Source organism: Molossus molossus, unplaced genomic scaffold, assembly GCF_014108415.1.
Source record: "Molossus molossus isolate mMolMol1 unplaced genomic scaffold, mMolMol1.p scaffold_m16_p_14, whole genome shotgun sequence".
NCBI lineage: Eukaryota > Metazoa > Chordata > Mammalia > Chiroptera > Molossidae > Molossus > Molossus molossus.
In genome coordinates, this window is record NW_023425349.1 from 55,154,381 (window position 1) to 55,174,316 (window position 19,936).

Consider the following 19,936-nt stretch of genomic DNA (forward strand, 5'->3'; position numbering starts at 1 on the left):
CTCCCAACATGCCGACATGGTTAAGACACGGGCCCTGACTCACGGAGCTGAACGTACAGGCTACGTCACAGCCCGGGGAAATGCGAAGAAAGTCGGAGTACTGAAATGCTTCCACACCGGGTAACCTGCTTCCATTCTCACCAGAACATCAAGGAGTCACATGCTTTATGAAACAGACAGACAAGGCCCTCTCGTAAAGGCAAAAGAAAAATCACAACTATTTCTGGGAGTCAAGAGATAAAAATCATGTGAGTTGGCTACGAGGGTGCATTCTGAATTTCTCTGGGGAGACTGGGTATCGGCAAGCGGAGCTCAGCCCAGGCTTTAGCAAGTTCCAGCTAGGTAAGCCTGCAGATTCATTCCACTGCTCTGAGTGCAGTCTCTTTCAATGCTCGTATTATTCTATCCATCATCAAATTAATATCCATTGCCTATAGTTGCATGGTCTCTGTTTTTCTGATCTGATATTCCTAAAAAAATCTAAGAAAACAGAATTCATATTCTGCAGGCCTTGTTATCTGTAAAAAGAGGATAAAAAACTTCCTTCTCTGAGGAAGAAAAAAAATATGAAATCAGAAATGAGTCTCCCGATAAGGAAAAATACAGGCTTTATCCAAAGGAACCGCATGGAGCAGTCACACGGACCTTCCGTTCCCAGGCACAGAGGAGCGTTTGGAAGGCTCGGACTCGAGCCCAGTGAGTGGGCAGCTCAGCTCGGCTCTTTCCTCCCCATGTCTCAGGCCAGTTCCTGGACTGGGCCTCAGTCTTTCCCAAGTACCTGCAGGGGTCTCACATCCGTCTGCAGTGTCATTAGCCAGAGTCGGGGGGGGGGGGGGGGCTGGGAGCAATACACACAATTCAGGTTCACTTTCTTCTTCCCTTCCTGACCTACGGATCCTCATTCACCTCTGATGTTTCTGATACCCGAAATCCAAGGCACCGCTGTTCTCTCTAGCCTGTCAAAAGTCTACCTCCATGCCTTTTAAAAAATAAGTTCTACACTCATGACTGGGTAATCGTCAAGGTTGGTGAGACGTGTTTTAGATGATGACGTAAAGCCCGAAACATGGCTAGTGCGGGAAGCAGCAGTGTCCATGGAATGCAACAGCTGTTTCTCTGGTGAGATGCAACCAGTCCCCAGTAAGGGTCCAGCTTCCTTTCCTCGTCCTGTCCTTCCTTTCTTCTTCCCTTCCTTCCTCTCCTCTTCCCTTCCGTTCTTTCTTCTTTCCCTCTTCCCTTCCTCCTTCCTTTCTTCCTCCCTCCCCCTTTCCTTCCTTCCTTCTCCTCTCTTTCCTTCATTCCCCATCTTGTACTAACTTCGTTGTTTCACTCTATAAAACGCCACTTTAATTTCCAGTGTTGGAAACAGCAGCTCACTCTGGCTCCCCTGTTAGTGACTTAATAAAAGTACTAAGTCCGTGTAAGAACATAAACACAAGACGAAATTTATCTTCAATACATCCCCTTCCCTGCAAAGAAGAAAAGCTAGTTAAGCCCTACAGACAAAGGAATGAAGTCAGGGCTAAGTAAAGCTCCCTAAAAATGAAACAGACGTTCCCACTGTGGGATTTGTCTGCTCCATGAACAGGGGCCCCTTCTCTCGAGCTCTCCAAAGTGCAGCAAAGGATCTAGCAGCCCAAAGCACCCGGGAGTTTATTTCCTGCTGCACTGGTCAGTGCAGCTCTGCCGAGAGGCGCATGGACTTTTCCACACGCTTCAGTTCTGCAATTGAACTGCGACTCCCTGAGAGTTTCAGGACAGGACTACATCTGATAACTAATTTCAAAAAGAAAAATTCTTCGTGTGGTGTTTAGCAATTTGTGTTAGAAGCACACATATCTTTTTCTCAAACAGGCCGCTAGGAAGTCCAGCACAGACACAAACCCGGGTGCGTTCTCGCGCTCTGTGACGGCGGCACCGTGGTCTGGCCCATTCCCTGCGGCAGGCCCGCTCTCGGATGGCCTTCAGTGAGCCCTGTCCCCAAGTATTCACGCCACTGTGTGATCCTCTGCCCTCGAGTGTGGACTGGCCTAGCGACCAATAACCACCACAAAAGTCATGGATGTCACTTCCAAGATCAGGCCACGTAAGCTGAGACTCTCCTCTTGCTGTCAGACTCGCCGCACTGCTGTTCATGAAACAAGTCGCCACGCTGGGCAGGCCTATGTGCCGAGGACCCGACCCTCCGATGAACAGGCAGCCAGGAGCTGAAGCCCTCAGTGAACAACCCTCGATGAGCTGAACCGGGCCAACAACCACGCGGTGGGCCTGTCGGAGGGCCCTTGGCCCAGTCACAGCTTTAATGAAACCTCAGCACCAGCCGAGCCCCGGCGGACGCCTCTGAGACCCCGAGCAGAGGGCCACCTGAGTGGTGCCCAGACTCTGACCGAGAAGCAGGGAGATGACCAGTGTGTGCTCTTGAAGCCACTGAGTAGGTGGTTACTTGTTCCTCTGAGCAACAGATAACAGTTAGTTATCTAACTAACACACTGCAGTTCCCCGGTGCCTCCAACCGTGCCTGGCCCCGCGAGGTGGGCGATACATACGAACCGCATGACTCAGTACATGAAATGAGTTCCTGCCCCTGACACGGCAGAGCTGGTGAGGAAAGTCAGAGAGCAACACATCCCCGTGCTGCCGAGCACAACACAGTGAGGTGAATGCATTCAATTTTCTACAACAAACGTGCTAACAACTGCAATGTTCTAAAATAAACATATCCTAAGTAAATACAATTTCCGAAAACAAACATGTTAAGCAAGTGTTGCAGTCATCATGATGGCCCCAAGGTTGCCTTTTATTTCCCAGGAGATAACAATAAGTTTTCTATAGCTAAACGAAATGTCACTGGAGATCTTTTTACCCGTCTGAGCAGAGTGAACTCAATTTTGTGATGACAACAATTAGAATACACACAGCTCGAACTGTCCTTGCACCCGACCTGGCCAGTGCCCTTGACCCTTTATGCCTTTACGGTTCCAAATTGGAAAACACACTTAGATCTTCTCACTCGTGTTCTCAAAAGCATTAGGGGCAACCTCTTTCCTTTCTCTGAAGGTTTCTCATGAAATACTCTTGTGATTATAGCCTGAGTCCAACTACAACTTTAACCAGGAGTGAACAACTTTTTAAATTCTCCTGACAAGGTGTGATCGCCGCGAGAGCCGGAGGCTTCGGTGAGCGGCAGCGGACGCAGTGGGCACAGCGCGTTCTGAGCCGAGGAAAAGTCCTTTCTGAAAACGTGACGTTCAAACTTTGCACTCTATAGGGGATGCGGAGGACCCAAATATACAAAAGCCTGGGATGAAGATGTGGGCATGGAATAGCATTTCAAACAGAAGAAACAGCACATTAAAACAGCCCCAAGAGCCCGGCCGGCGTGGCTCAGTGGATTGAGCATCCTCCCATGGACCGAGAGGTCCCGGTTCGATTCCCGGTCAGGAAGGAGGAGTGACTGATCGGGTCGATCCAGTTACTTTGCCAACCTAATCATAAAACAGATTAAAATGATGAGAAGCAAATAACAACAAAAAAATCATACACGCCCTGGCCACATGCTCAGACAGTTGGAGCGTCGTCCCAGGAAACAAAAGGTTATGGGTTTGACTGCTGGTCAGGGCACCTACCTAGGTTGTGGGTTGGATCCCCAGTTGGGAGGCAACTGATCAATGTTATGATACGGCTGTAATTAGCTAGTTATTAATGATAGGAAAGGAGCAGAGGGAAGGCCTGATATTATGATACCATGGACATGTCCCTTGGGCAGCTTCACCAGGAAGCTACTTTACACTCCGCAGGGATCCAACAAAAAGAAGACAGATGCCCCCCTAGTGAAGTTGGGGGGACTGGCGAATGTGCTTGCTGTCACTCACACCTGGGAACAGGGTCACTGGCCAGAATGGGCGTGGCCACTGCAAGCCCATGGAGATTTGGGATACTCAATTCCCTGAACAAAGAAGCTCACTCTCTTAGGCTCTCTTGTGCCCTTGGCTCTCCGGGGACTCGCGTGACTCTGGGCTTGTGGGGCCCTTTGTTCCTGCTTCCCTGAATTTGCCTAAATGACCCATGACCACGTGGACACCCTACACAATGAACTGAAGGGCTGTAGCTAACCTGATGCTGAAATGGACCCTGTTCCAACATGGAACGGAAACTCTGGACACTGGCTCTGACTGAAGCTCTACTGAAGCCCCAGCTGCACTTCTTCTATGACCGGACTAAGGGAAATGGGACTTTGGAAGCCCGGGGGTGTGATTCCATGGAAACAAAGCTTTCTGCCATATCTCACCCCCCTCGGGGGCTCCAGAAATACTTATTCAGCGATACCCCAAGAGCACCACTCCCACTAGCAATGGGGAAAGAAGAGGCACGTTTTTCTCTGATAACAGTTAATCTCTCACACTGATATTTCTCTCTCTCTCTCTCTCTCTCTCTCTCTCTCTCTCTCTCTCTCTCTTCATCTCTCTAAAAAATATCCTTGGGTGAGAATTTTTTTAAAAAAGTCACACAATTTTATACAGATGGCCAGTGTGGAGTTTAGAAAACCTCAATTCTGTTTAAAATATGCCCAAAGTGATACTGTTGGTCACTCCACCCTCTTACTAGGGTCTCTAAGCTCACAGATCCTTCTCAACCAGCTCCTCAAGCAACGAGCAAATATCTCCTTATTCTCTGGGCAAATGCAACTTTGGATCTGTGGCCAGAAGTCCAGCTTTCCCATGGGTTGAAGATGGGTAACAGGATACTAGATGGCTATCATGAAACATGGGGAGTAGTTGGGTTTTGAGGACAGTATGTCTGACACAGAATGAACCAATAGAATAACCTGGCTATTTCTACCCTCCCGGTGATTATGAGGCTAGAGATAAAGTGTCTAGCACCTACAGTGAAGGAGTAGCTTGGCTAAAGAAAAAGGGGGGTAAATACAGTGATCTGGGATATTCTGTGATCTCTCAGACCTGGAAAAAAAAGACCTTATTACGGAATCTAAAATTGTTCCTCCAAGGCAGGGCTTGAAACCCTTGCTAGAAAGAAAAATAATTCTGGGGTGTGGGGAAAGGCCCCAGGCACTCGGAGTTTATAAGGGAGGACGCTCCTGGGAGGATGGGACACTGACCACAGAGTGCATGTACTCCTCAACTCCATTTCTAACTGCTCGGGTAAGAGTGCTCACTGTCTGTGACCCAAGGAGAGGGAGGAAGGAGTGAAGAGGAGTTTTCATCATCAGGACAGTTCCACTCTGGTACATGGTTATAAGCCTCATCATTTATTATTTATTGATTTATTGATTTAAAATATTTTTACTGATTCTTGTAGAGAGAGAGGAAGGAAAAGGGAGCGAGAAAGAGAAACATCGATGTGCGAGCAGAACATCATCGACTGGCTGTCTCCTGCACGCCCCCTAACAGGGATCGAGCCCCAAACCCAGGCATGTGCTCTGACCGAGAACTGAACCAGCAACTTTGCAGTGCCCAGGACGATGCCCAAGAAACTGAGCCACACGGGCCAGAGCGAAGCCTCATCTTTTAAAGTAATTATGTCAAATGTCCAGTGGCCAGTCACAACACTAAGCACAAATATGATGTCAGTGATATTTCCTTTTCTTGCTCAATGATCTCTGTTTCAAGTTCTCTTAAGCTGGAGATAACGGTGCTATCTCCAATTTACTCACAAGCTCTGCAGGCCTCTCTTCTCTTCCCGGTGGGACTGACTCTAAGTATTAATCAGCGAACAGCCTGTCTTTGAACTGATTTATTCTTCAGCTGAATACAGACCACATCTTAGTACCACTATTGAAAACAGGGGAAGAAAGGGATCTTAAAGGGCCTTTATTTGACCATGAAAACAAGTCTTTTCATCTGTTTCACTTCTGATGTCTTTGGACTCAGATACACAAGGACCGTGGACGGTTTTCCATTTGTCATCCATTCGAGGTACCATTACTGCCTGACAGATGAAGGAACTGCTTTCTGCTTATAGATGTGACGCAAAATCAGGTCTAGCTGAAAGTCTCAGTTTAGTTGCATTAAATATATTTCTTGGAAAGCTATAACAAAATCATGAAAACGTTGCTCTGGGTAAAATAACAATAAAAGAAAGCAGTTACTTGGCAGGATTCTATTTCACATGCTTTAACAACTCTTCAGTGCAACAATAATATCTAAATAGTTGCTAGGATTAAATGGTTGCAAGGTGAGCTTTGACTGTGAATATAAGCAGTGGTCTGCTGTTTGGGGAGGGACCACTGTGCCAGAGATCTACGCAGTGGTGTTCCGAGAGTTTAGATGGAGATGTGTGACAGCATTCCAAGGTTTTGGTTATTGGGAGGGGTTGGGGAGGGGACGGGATTCTGTACTTTTCCTCCGTCCGGTGTCCATGTGAAATGAGTTTTGCTAGCATGCATGAAGATAGCCCTTCGTTGTCACAGTAACTGGGGCACGAGAGTGGGGGTTGCCAGCATTTACTGGGAAGGGATCAGGGTGCTAACCACTCTGCAATGTCTCTCACAATGAAAAATGTCCAGGCACAGATGCTATTCATGCTGCACTGAGAAATACTGTGTCCTAGTAACAATTCTGGCCTCTTTCCCCACCCCACTGTGATGGGTACTTTTGGGAGAAGGACCAGACTTGCCCAGCCCAGCCACCTCTTCTCTTGCGTCCTGGTCTGTCTGCCTACAGAGAAGATGTATTCTGGGCTGTTCTGCCAAAGTGGTAGGCCTACATGTTTTTTTCCTTTAAGGGTAGAGGACAAGTTCAATTTAAGAGGGAAGAATTAGGAAGTTTATTGTCGTACACATCAAAACTCATGCTCTCTATCAGCTTTGTCAGTGACTGTGATGAAGAGGGCTGTTATTACAGCCTCCCTCCTACGAGAGAGAGAGAGAGAGAGAGAGAGAGAGAGAGAGAATGAATTACATTCCACGTGACCTGATTGGTCTAACTGGCAATTGTGCAACTTTGTCCTCAACTTCTTTGACACTCCTCCTATAAAGAATTCAGTGAAGTCTGCACCCTCTCCCTGAACTTGGGCAGGCTTATAACTGCTTTGACCAAAAGAGTATGACACAGGTGACATCAACTGATTTCCACGATGGGTCACAAAAGTAATGCAGCCTCTGTTTTATCTGCTAGAAAACTCCCACTTGGGACCCAAGAAGTCTGTGTAGAGAGGGAACCACGCAGGAGGGAGCCAAGCCCACGGAAAGGCTGCGCAGGCTCCCCGTTGAGAGTCCTAGTCTGGGTCATCTCCGCTGTACTGGTTGCAGCTCTCCCCAGAGACAGAACCCATTAGCTGTGTGCATGTAGAAAGTGATGTATTTCAAGGAATGGACCCCCGTTTACGGAAGCTGGCAAGTTCAAAATCTGCAGGGTAGGCTGGCGGGGCAGAAATCTAGGGAAGAGACAGTGCTGCCCTTGACGTCCTGCTGGCAGAATTCTTTCTTGCTCAGGGAAGATTCGTTTTTGTTTTATTCACACCTTCAACCAGTTAGATGAGGCCCACTCACATTCTGGAGGGTAATCTGCTTTACTCAAAGCCATCAATTTAAATAATCTCATCCAAAAACACCCTCACAGAAACCTCCACAATAATGTTTGAATAAGAGTCTGGGCCCATGGCCCACCCGAAATTGACACACACAAAATGAGCCGTCACACCTGCCCAGATACCAGCTCAGGTGAATGAAGCCTTCCTGTCTCTCCCAGACCAAGCTGGCCAGCAGCTGAGTGCCGGTGAGAGCCCTCAGTCAATGCCGCAAGGAGCAAAAAGACTCACCTAGCCAAGCCCTGCCTGGTTCCCACCCACAGAGCCTGGGAACATTACAAAACAGTTATCTTAAGTCACCGAGTTCACAAGTAGCTTGTTATGTTCCAATAATTGGGATGCTAACTCTAACTCACATTACTCCCCACCTCTCTCTTTTTCTCTTTTTCTTTTTTGATGTTCAGAGAGAGAGAAAGGGAGAAGGAGAGAGAAAGAAACATCTATGAGAGAGAACACTGAATGGCTGCCTCCTGCCTGCCCCCCACTGGGGATCGGGCCCACAACCTGGGCATGTGCCCTGACCGGGAATCGAACTGGCGACCTCTTGGTGCCTGGGTTGATGCTCAACCACTGAGCCACACCAGCCGGCTCTCCCCATCTTTCTTAACAAGCGTCAACTACAGTGGCCATCTCAAACACACCAATGCCTAGCCTCAGAGCCTTTTTACTGCCATTCCTTCTGCCTGTAACACTTTTTCTCCAGCTCTCTGCTTAGCTGGCTCCTTTCATCCTTCCTGCCTCAGATCAATTATTACTTCCGACAAGGGACCTTCGCTGACCACGCTATCTAAACTGGCTTCCCTCTCTCTGTCTCAATTGTTTTCTCATTCTGTTCACTTTCTTCAAAACATTTATCTCCATTTAAAATTATCTTGCTGTGTCTTTGGCTATTGTCTTCCCCAATTAAAATATTAGCTCTATAGAGATGGGTCTTTATCCAGCTAATTTATTGCTTGCACAGTGATTAGCACAGAATATATATTCAGTAACTGTTTGTTGAGTGAAAAGTAATGAATGCTGATGTCGTATGTAGGTACTGACTTCAGGATTCTGTCCACGGACCTCAACGTACTGTTTTCACAGAATTGAATGAAGGAAGATTAAAACTCTCAAGTGATACAAAGTATGTTTTTCTCTGACTTTTCCTCTCTCTTTTTTTCCTCCTCCTATAAGATGAACGGCTACTAGGGAACAAAAAACCTGGAATCCTTTTACAATATCTGAAACAACTGCATTTTTATACTTGATTACTTATGTGGCTTATTTATATATTTTCCTAACTCTTCCTGACTGATTAAAAGACAATTCTAAACTGAGAAAGGTAAAAACATTCTCTCCTCTCTCCTGGAGATCCGCTCTACCCTTCGCCTTGGCGGGTACAGTCTCGGCTCTGATTTCTTTCTCTTCCCACCCTGCAGCACAGGGCTTTCGGAAAGCATGAAGAAAGAGGCAAAAAGAAAGCCCACCCCCCACCCACGTTTTTGTTTCCCCTCGTTCTCCAGTTCGTTCAGACACCTGAGGTGTGACAGCACTGGGTATACTTTCCCCACCACCTGCCGCAGGTCCCGAGCTGCAGGCCCTCCCCACCTGCGGCCACTCTCGGAGCCTCGGAGACACCCACGCCCGCCTACGTGCTACTAATCCCCTTGGATTCTGATTCCCTCGTATGATGGACATTTCATTTTCTGTATTCTGATGCTTTGCTATTGAGGGGCCTTGCTGCCCCTGGAGAGATTGTCCCTTCCAGGTCAGCCGATTCCTAGAGACAGTAAACAACTCACCTGCAAGCACACTTTTCAAAGGCCAACCAACCCAGAGCTCACACTCAGCCACCAACTTGACTGGGATCTCATACTCCAGGGCCACAGTCCATAGCCCTAATCAGCACATGGCCAGGTACCAGACAACCAGGGGCGGCCCCTTTACCCCCGAGCCCACTGAAATGACTCAAACCAGCCAATCCAAAGCTGCTGACCCCGCCTCACCCATTCCTTCCCACAGAAACCACAGCGAAGGCTCCTGCCCGCAGCTCCCCTCTCTCCCTCTGCCTCCTCACCATCTCTGATGCATCTCCATGTGCCCCCGCCCACGGTGTGGTGCCCCTTCCTCTTGGAGACTGCGAGTCACAAACTTGCAGTGGCAGTCATCTCCTCATCTGTTGACCATACTATACCCCAAATTTTCAATCAATAGACTATATTTTAAAACATCCCTCTAGATTGTAAGTAAAGTCAGTGTCTCGATCACTCGGGGGCAACCGAGATTCTGCACTCAAAGCTCTGGGGACAGGAGTGTGGGTTAAACATGCTCTCAAGTAGGCTCCTGGTAGGATAAGAACTCAAAAAATATTTAAGGAAAGAAGAAATGAATGAATGACTTCCCAGAGTTCACAAGCTGGAGTGTATTACTTGCTGAGTGGCCTGGTGTGTTCCATTCATAAAATCATTGTCAACATTGGAGGGCTTGAAAGAGAATAAAATGACTTGTTCTGTTCCATTCTTTACACAAGCTATTGAGATTGGGAATCTGAAAGATTATCCAATTTTTCTAAGATATAATTTAAGTCTTCTTTGGAATATCTTCACAGAAATATAGCCTCACTATCCCTCAGAACAGCCTGATGAAACTGATTTTGGGGGACAGAACATAAATGTAATATTAATAATAATACTGAACAGTTATTGGGCTCTTAATATACACCCGATACTGTTTCAGGCATGGTATGTGCATTATTTGGTTTAATAACATGACATGTATTATCATCTTTATTTTACAGATCAAAAAACCAAAGCTTAAATAGGGTGAATAATTTGCTAGATGCAGCACAGCTAATAAAAAGTGGCACCAGGATTTGAATCCAGGCAGTGTTACTGCACAGTATACTTGTTTATCAACTAATTCTAGATGTGAGCTCAGAAACTACAATTTTCTAAAGATACAGTGCTTAGGTCCATTCTTAAAGTCCACTAAAGAATTTGGGCCAATCTTCATCCCAGGAGATATCCTACCCACTAAAAATTTTGCTACTAAATCTATGATATTTGTGTATATCTGAATCCTTCTGCTAATAGTTTATTTGAATTTGTTTTTAAGTTTGCTCTACCTGGCCACAATCCACAGGGGTCTAGATGGTCATAGAATAAAATGAGCTACTAAAAAAATAAAAATGAAAAATAAATAAATAAATAACCAAAACCCACAAAACAAACCAACAAAAAACTCCAGAATGGTATCTCTGCATAGAAGAGTAGCAAGCTTTAATAACTGTGATCATATATAGAACACATTTTAGGACTCAAGTTGTTAAGAGAGTGAGTTCTCTGCTTCCTTGTTAGTGAATCTTTCCCAAAGAATTTATTATAATCTGGTGACAGTGACTGGCTGCCTTAGCTTTAATTTGTTTTTTCCATTTCCATTAGTTTGGCTTAATACATACCACAGAGGTCATCTCTAGACTCTACTTACAGCACTGAGGGAAAGTTTATTCCTCCGAGATAACTCTATCCTCATAGGCCTGCCATGGGGTAACGCATTGGGGAGTCCACATCCTAAGTTACTTTGAACCCAGGACATTTCTTCACGCACATTTGTGGGAAAGAAATTCGTAGGACACCCAGTAATATGTAAATCTCAAATCTGCTCTTTTGTTTCTCTCTGTGTCTGGCTACAGATTAAACAAAATTACCATAATAGGCAAACTGAACTCTTTTCTGGCAGCTTGTGTTTCAGAATCCCCAGGAGAAACACTGAATGCTACTCCTTTTTCCTTCTTGCATCTAAAAGAGAAATCAATGAGTTGCTGAGTAAGGCTTTTGATCCCTTGCCAAGCCTCGAGCTTCCCAAGACATTAGTGAAATGGCATTTAATACTTCTCTTGAAATACCCAAACCTCCCCCACGCCCGACTGGTGCGGAGGAGAAGACGCATTGCCAGGCTTTCTTCCATTTCACAAGCATTTACTGCCTGCCTACTAAGTGCCTGAGTTTGTTCTCAGGCCTGGGAGATACAGCGGTGAACTTGCATTCTACTGATCACTGAGGAGCCTTAGACAGTTCCTGGGAGTTATTTGAAATTCCCACTGGAACCACACCACAGTGCAGAACACTTTGAACTTGACTTGAAATCTTCCAAGTTAGGATGGGAAGAGGGCTCTGTTGCCTACACTTACTACAAAGGGGTTAAAGCTGCCGGGGAGGAGGTGTGAGCCCCTCATATTTACAGGCAGTTAGTGTACAAGTCAGCACACTTTCTGGGGCCCGGTTCTATAAATTTCCTTGAATTCTCAAAAAGGTCTGAGGTCCCACAAAAATTAGAAACATCCCCTTAACAAACCCACAGCTGGAGGAACCCAGGAGAATGCACTTGTTGTCTTTGGTAAAGGTCATTTTTTGAACCACAAAGTAATGCCTAGCAGACGCCACCCTGGCTGGGACAGCCGCTCCGACAGGTACACACCCCACTCAGCCCTCCCTACATTTCTAACTTCAGCAGGCCTGGAAGTAAGCGGACTTGGTTCCTGTCCTGCTCTGCCTGCCAAGAGGTTCCCAGCAAGGACAACTCCGGCCTCCCATCTAGGACCTCTCTGACATCTCGAACTTTTATGTCCAAGCCTAGTTCCCAGGGCCACTCTGCCCGCGGCGTCCAAGTTCTCTGGGAGCAATAAAGACCCAACTGGACCAACTGGGCCTTTTCGGGCCCGGGTCCTCAGGGCAGAACCCGTCGGGGTGCACCCCTGCGCCGCCCGCGTGCGCCCCGCGCCCGGGGCGCCCGCACCCTCCCTGGCACGTCCTTCCACGCCGCCGCACCCAGTACACGCGCACCCAACTGGCCGCAACTTGCGCGCGAGACTCGCGCGGGTGGGTGGTGCCCAGTACTTCACCGTCAGTCACCGTGGCGTCCGCCTCCTCCCCTGCCGGGTGCACCTCCAGACGCAGAGATCTCGGGTGGGCGGCCGACAGCGGCCCGGGCGCGAAGAGCTGCTCCTCCGTCACGAAGCGCAGCTGCACGCGGTAGTGCCGGCGCGCGGGGACCCGGGCCGGAGCGGGGGCGGCGGCCATGGTGCGAGCGCCTCGGCCCGGAGCCCTGGCGACGCCTCCTCCCGGCGCCGGGAGCGACTGCCAGGGAAGGGGAGGGACTTAGCCGCGGAACCACCTTCCTCACCTCCGCGGCCAGTGCGCCCTCGGAGGCGCCGCGGGCTTCCCGGACACCTGCCGCACTCCACCCCCACCCCGGGCGCGGGAGCGCGCGGCGGGCGCGCGCGCCGCTCGGCCGCGCCGCAGCTGGAAACACTCAAGTTTGGAGAGCGCGCGACGCACCTGGAGGCGGTTGGGGTTTGGAAGCAGAAGGGTGACACCTGCTGTTCGCCGGGACGGCTCAGCGGGCCTGGGCGTCGCTTTGGCCCGGGCTCTCTGGCGGGACCTCGCTCTCAGGGAGGTTTGGGGGCTACTGGCGCTCACTCGGGAGCGACGGTTCAAGTGCCAAGCTCGTTCCTCATTGTCAGGGTCCCGGCAGCAGCAGGGAGGCGGTGGAGAAGCCCAGGGGTTCATGCAACTCTCTGGGCACGAATGTCAAATGATCGCTTTCTTCTCCCCTCACTTAACTCGAAATTGGAAACAAATCGCTGCTAGACTGTGAGCATTTCCCTAGACGCGGGTTGAAGGGCCAGGGACTCTTGTTCTCAAGTTGACACCTCACTCCAGCAGCTACCTACCCTAGGCAGTTGGCTCCAGTCTCAAAGGCTGCAAACCCCAGGGAACCAAGTCGCATGCTGTTGGTCTTCTGTGCAGGGAAATCCTACTGCAGGGGCTTAAGGAAAGGAAGCAGTCTTTTTGACAGGAGTCCTCCCCAGTCATAGCATAGACTCGTGTAGCGCACAGGGAACTTTTCTTCAAATTCTGGACCAACTTCTCTATGCCCTCCATCTGTGACCTCCTGGCAAAGTGGATTGCACGAAGCAAACAAGCACTCAAATCCATCGGGATTCCATGAAGACAATGTCTTGAACTAAGTAGGCTGACTTGGCAAGAATGAGCTTCCCTAGAGGCCCTGGGGTCTGTAACTTCAGAGTTTCCAACAGGACTGTTCAAACCCAATCAGGCTTTATGAAACCTCCTTTATCTCCTCCCTCCCCTGTGTCCTTGTTCCTGATGTGGCCTTTCTGGCCCCTCCCCTTCCTCCCTCAAGGGGCTTTCTCACCCCTCCTTCTCTGTCTCTTCTCCATCTTCTCAGTACCCTGCTCTTCATTCTTATCTCATCCCCACTTCCCCTGCCCCTTGGCTTTGACTTGTGCCCTGGAAGACTCTGGGAAGCAGATATTCTTTAGAGCGAAGAGTTCTAGTGTGAAGGACCGAAGAACTGCATCCTGCCCATCTAAGCCCTCACTGTGTCATTCCGCCTCTCCTGCTTCCAGCCTCCTCAAAACATTTCCCAGCCTTCCCCATTCCTTCTCAAGCCCTGCCTTGATGCCACTAAGGACTTTTATGCTATCCAAAATCCTCCAGAATAGCTCTTGGACCTCTTTATCTTCCTGTCCAGAAAGCTTGTTCATCCGCCACATGTTGTCAGCTGTTAACTTTGAAAGTAAATCTGGGGAGGGGGACTGCTTTATACTAAAATGTGAATGATGGATGAAAATCATTCATAAAGCACCTCTAAAAGGGCAATAACTTTTTTTTGTTTTGTTTTTGCTTTATTTTTATTTTATTTTATTATTTTTCAATGACAGTTGACATTTAATATTAGTTTCAGGTGTACAGCATAGTGGTTAGATACATATAGTTTATGAAGTGATCCCCCATAAGTCTAATACCCACCTGGTACTATACATACGTAGTTATTACAATATTATTGACTGCGTTCCCTATGCTGTACTTTACATCCCCATGATGTAAAGTACAAATTGTAACTACCAATTTGTAGTCTTAATCCTTGCACCTTTTTACCCAGCCCCCCAACCCCTTTCCCATCTGGCAACCATCAGTTTGTTCTCTGTATTTATGAGTCTGTTTTTGTCTTGTTTATTGTGTTCCTTAGATTCCACATATAAGTGAAACCATGTGGTATTTGTCTTTCTCTGTCTGACTTATTTCATTGAACATAATACTCTCTGGGTCCATCCAAGTTGTTGCAAATGGTATGATTTCATTCTTTTTATGGCTGAGTAATATTCCATTGTATATATGTAGAAAAAGGGCAATATCTTGACCTTGGTAGAATTTCCACCATACTTCCAAGAAACCTGGAGTTCTATTACTTAAAACACTTAATGGCACACACACACACACACACACACACACACACATTAATGCATAAACAGAAACTCAACTTAGGCTAACTTGAGCAAAAAAAATCAAAATATCATGATTCACTAAAAAGTTGGGATGTCTAAACTCTGATCATGCCTAGATTCAGAAACTCAATTAAGGTTGACCAGATGTTCTGGTCTCCATCCTACAGAGAGGCCTTAGTTACATGCTGGAAGCAGTCCCTGATTTGCAACCTTTCCCAAAGGCAAGGCTCCGTCTTCTCTAACTCCAAAGCAGCTGGGGTCACTTGGAAATGACTGGCTTGCTGTGACAGGTTGACCCTACTTGTGACTTGGAGCAGGAGCCTGGAAGCCTTACCAAACTCTCTGTGAATGACGGATGCGCAGATCAGCACAGGGCAGAGGCCGCTGGGATGTCAGAGCATGTAATAATCGTGATACCTAACACAGTGCTTACTCCGTGCCCGGCACTCTTCTAAGCACATTACATACATTCATTCATTTAAACTGCTCCCCACTCCCTATGAGAAAGATAGTTATTACCTTCATTTAAAAAAAAAAATCCTCACCCAACTATGTTTTTATTGATTTTAGGGGGAGAGAGAGAAAAAATATTGATGTGAGAGAGGAACATTGAGCTACTGCCTCAGGCACGTGTCCCAACGGGATTAAATCCAAAACCCAGGTATGTGCCCTGACTAGGAATCAAACCCACAATTAACTGAGCCACCCAGCGAGGGCAATTATTACCCTCATTTTCACTGAGGAGGAAACTAAGGCACAGAGAATAACTTTCCCCAAGTCACAGTTTAGAAGTGGCATAAGTCCTCTCCAATACACAGACACAAAAGTCAGTCTATAAATAGCCCTTCCTACTACTTCTCAACGTTTGAAGCTGGTAGGCGAAATTCTTAGTATGTATTCCAAATGAATGCAGGTCAAGACCACTGAGTCCCCAGAACTGTGAGCACAGAAAGTGTAAAGGTTCCCACGCCCTCCCCTTGCATCCTCCCACCCTCACACAGAAGGCTCAGACTTGCTTAGAGGCTCCCCCAAGTGCTTCCCTCCCAGGAGTGTTTTCCACCCGCAGAGTCTTCATCCCAGCTCAGCACAGGCAGCAGGAAGCTCCGGGAATCTGTTTTCTTACTGTACTGAGTGGCCAGGCGGATTCAATCCCATCATCTATGAACCGCCACTGAATTTCACCCTGTATCTTTAATTTTTCCCAAACTTCTGTTTTCTGACAGCCATCGCTCTCCTCCAACTCTTCATTCCTGTCATCAGCACTTTCTTTTCAGGGCTACCAAACGTGTCTTGTAGTTGGTGTTTTCCTTACTTTTCCCTTGGAGTTCTGCTACAGGATGGGCGGACGGTGAAGAGCAGCCGTCTGGTTATTTCCAGGTGCCTGCTACTTTATTCTTGGTGGGCTCTAGGCCTGGGCTGCATTTTAAGTTCAGTCTCACCTTCTTGATTTTGTTCAGTCTGTTATCCCTGACATCCCTTGACGCCATATCTTTTATTTATTTGTATCTTTATTGTTGAAAGGGTTACAGATGTCCCCGTTTTTCCCCCCCATTGCCCCACTGTATCCAGTTCCCACCCCACCCCAGGCCTTCACCACCCTGTTGCCTGTGTCCATGGTCAGGGAGACCAAATGTTTTCCAAGCAGCTCAGGGGTTACTGAGAAGGCGGAGGAGCACCTGCCCCCGGAATGTTGATGGAGAGCATGTGGGCCGGCTTATCCGCCGAGCTCCGCCCTGGCCCGCCAGCCGAGGCAGGTGCCCCGAGAGGCTGCGCTTTTCAGCTGTCTGCAGAGGCTGAGTCAGGGGATCCAACTAGGGAAAGCAAGCCGTGCTCCAGGTTCTTCCTCTTTCGTTTCTCTGGAAAGAACAAGTCACTGGATGTGCACATTCCTAGCCACGGCCGAACAAGACGATGCTCCTCCATCTTCCAGACTCAGCCCTTCTGTTGACGGGTCTTTAACCAGCCAGAAGTGACAGGGAACCGACGGTGGGGCCTGCAAGGAAGGAGTAAGCCACGCTGAGGGTATACTAAGAGGCCTGGGAGGAGGCGGAGTTGGGTGCCAGTGTCCCAGGTAGATTACTCAGATGCTTTGAATGTATGAAAGCTTTTACAGTAAACCCACGAAGATCCTGTGAGCTTATTGTGAAAATTAAATGACACTGTTTAGCAAGCACTCATTATATAGTTGCTATCATTAGTATCATTACTCACTGAAGAAAATATGGAAAAGTAAAAAGGCAAAAGCTTAAATCAACCGTATTTCCTTACCAGAAGGCAACTATTAGAATTATTTTAGAAGAGTTATTTCTAACATTTTCCCTTTAGCCAGCTAATCTCGGCACTGAGTCAGCTTCTTTATTGAAAGAGAATCCTCACAGGTATGAGAGATGTAACATAGAATTGACTCCATCTTCCCCCGAAAAGAGGAAAAAGACATCACTTTACAAAGGCATGTGAGTTTCAGCTTTTACTTTTATTTTTTGTGCTTCTGTCAGTTCTTTTGGCTTATGATTTATATTGTACTCATGCCCACAGGCACGTTGGCATGTTTTGCAAACTACCAAATAAATAAACAGCAGGTATGTTTTCAGATCCATTTGTATGAAGGTGTGAGCCAACATAAAAAATAGATTGGGGAAAACTGAGAAAACGTTTGGAGGGTAGGAGGGGCGCTTTGAAAACTAACGTGATTATTATTCGTCTGCCCCCTTGTAATAGTCAGTTACAAAGACATGACTTTGCTGATCATCTGCCTGGAGCGTTTCCTAGAGCGACGATGTGTTTGGATGAGATCTATGCATGAGTTCTCCGAGGTTCTCTTCTTGATCTCCAAGCAGGAGTTCAGGACTGACCTAGCAAGCTGACTGACCCACCTCGATCACTCTCAGCAACTCAACACAAACCAGAATACACTTGATCATCAGATTTATTAGAGAACATAGTAGAAAGAAGACAATAGATGATACCAAAAATATTCATCAGTATATATTTTACTAATGCATCCATACCCTTTTCAATTTCTTCAAAAATCAAAGTTGCTTTGCCAGTTAATGCCCCCTGCCCATTTTAATATTCTATATATGTAGAGCAATAGCTGATATTTATGCATTGGTCTACATGCGTTGTCATTTGTAGGTATCATATGGTTGCAGATTTACCTTTAGGCAAGTATTAGTACTAGTCCACATTTTAAAGGGCAGCACAGGTCAAATTTTGTCATGCATAAGAATCACCTGAACAGATGGTTAAAATGCAGATTGCTGAGCCCCGCCCCGAGCCAGTCTGACTTAGCAGACCTAGTTCATGCTCAAGAACTGTTATTTCTAATTCCATTTCTAACAGTGCTATTGGTCGGCCTCCTGTGGACCACATTTAAAGCAGCTTTCTTCAGACCTTGGGAGGAGTTGCATCCGAAGTCAGGCTTGCTGTTAACACACACAGCAGCTAGTCTGGGAAGCTGATGAATTGCATATAGATAATGGAGGCTAACTGTATCATTCAATTACAAGTGTGCAGTATTTGCCACAGACATTTTGAACTATTTCCACATCATTTCAAAGCTATGATAATAGTGTGTTTATCTTTTCAGGGACATGTTGACACAAAATTTCCAGAAGGGGAAAATAAAGGACAGTAGGATGGTTTTAAAGAGCTCAGAAACCAACCAATCAGCACTTCCCTTTCATTTGTGTTTAATGGCTCCAAGAGCAGCCGAGGTGCAGTACAGTGAGTACTTACCTCTTTGGTGTTTTCAGGTCCTCAACTGCAAAGTGAGGATGGTAACTTCTACATCAAAGAGTTGATATGAAGATTAAATGAATAACGCATGCGAAAGCAACGACACTGACCAGGGAAAAGGTCCATGACTCCCCGTTCTCTCAGGGCACCTCGTTCTTTTCCTTCAGAGCACTCGTCATAGATTATAACTATATGTGGAGGGTGTGTGCGATATGATTTAATGAAGCTCTCTCTCACACTGCCGTAAATCCCATGAGCATCTGTTTTGCTCATTGTCAAATCCACAACACTTGCCCCGGTTCCTGGCTCATAGCAAGCAACTGACATCAGACCTAACACTGCAGTACTTGTGCTGTTTGTCAAATACAGCCTTTGTTTGGAAAGATTTCCACATAAACTCACATCTTCTGTGGTTCCACATGATTTTCTTCCTCCACTGATTTTCACATTTGGGAAATTAGGTTGATGTTATAAAAAGGATTCCTAGTGCCCTGGCTGGTGTGGCTTCATCAGTTGAGCATCCTCCCATGTACCGAGAGGTCGCCAGCTCTATTCCCCATCAGTGCACATGCGGGGTTTCTGTCTCAATCCCCACTAGGGGGCGTGCAGGAGGCAGCTGATGAATGTTTCTCTTCCTCATCGATGCTTCTTTCTCTCATCGATGTTTCTCTCTCCCTCTCCCTTCCTCGCTAAAATCAATAGAAACATTTAAAAAATAAAAAAGGATTCCTATTATGCACATGCTGAAGAGATAATATTTTGGGGTATTTACGTATGTAGTTTTCAGTTTATTATGGTGCAGAGACAGGTTTCCAAATAAGCAGATCTGTGCCTCCATCTCTCACAGCTGGGTCTCAAGTGTTCCCCCACTTATAAGATGGGGTTAATAATAAAGCTAACTCACTGGATTGCCAGGATTACCTTCTTAATTTTTATTTATTTGGGCTACTTAAAAAGTTGTTTCCATTCCCCAAACAGGCATAAAGTATGGCAATAGGAATAATACATGCAAAAGTGCTTAGCAATTCTAAGACCCACACAAAGAATGTTATTAATGTTATTTTACATTCCTTCCCAGATAAGAAAGGAGCGCAGCTGCTGGCCATTGGTAGAAACAGGCGCAGCGGTCAGCGGGGAGCTGAGCCTCTGCAGAGTGGCTGAGCCCACCCCTCCCTGGGCCTTTCAGAGTGGGCAGCGCCTGGCACTTTGCATCAACCTGCAGCGCTACCTGCCAATTATCTTCCCCAGGTACCTGCTAAGAAAGGCTGCACGCTACAACAGCTGCAATCTCTGCTCTTTATGAATACGAACCACTTTGACCTGTGCAAGCTTAACAAGTGCGGCCAGAGAACTACCTCAACCTGA

At 47.0% G+C, this 19,936-nt stretch overlaps 1 protein-coding gene across 1 annotated transcript in view; it reads right to left on the minus strand.

The window, feature by feature from the left end:
- Positions 1–12,602, minus strand: part of LOC118629678 (histone-arginine methyltransferase CARM1-like) — a 231,674-nt gene extending 219,072 nt beyond the window's left edge. Inside the window, exon 1 of the mRNA XM_036261228.1 lies at positions 12,425–12,602. Within this exon, the coding sequence (XP_036117121.1) occupies positions 12,425–12,602 (178 nt within the window). The remainder of the gene's footprint in view (positions 1–12,424) is intronic.
- Positions 12,603–19,936: the final 7,334 nt, after the last annotated feature.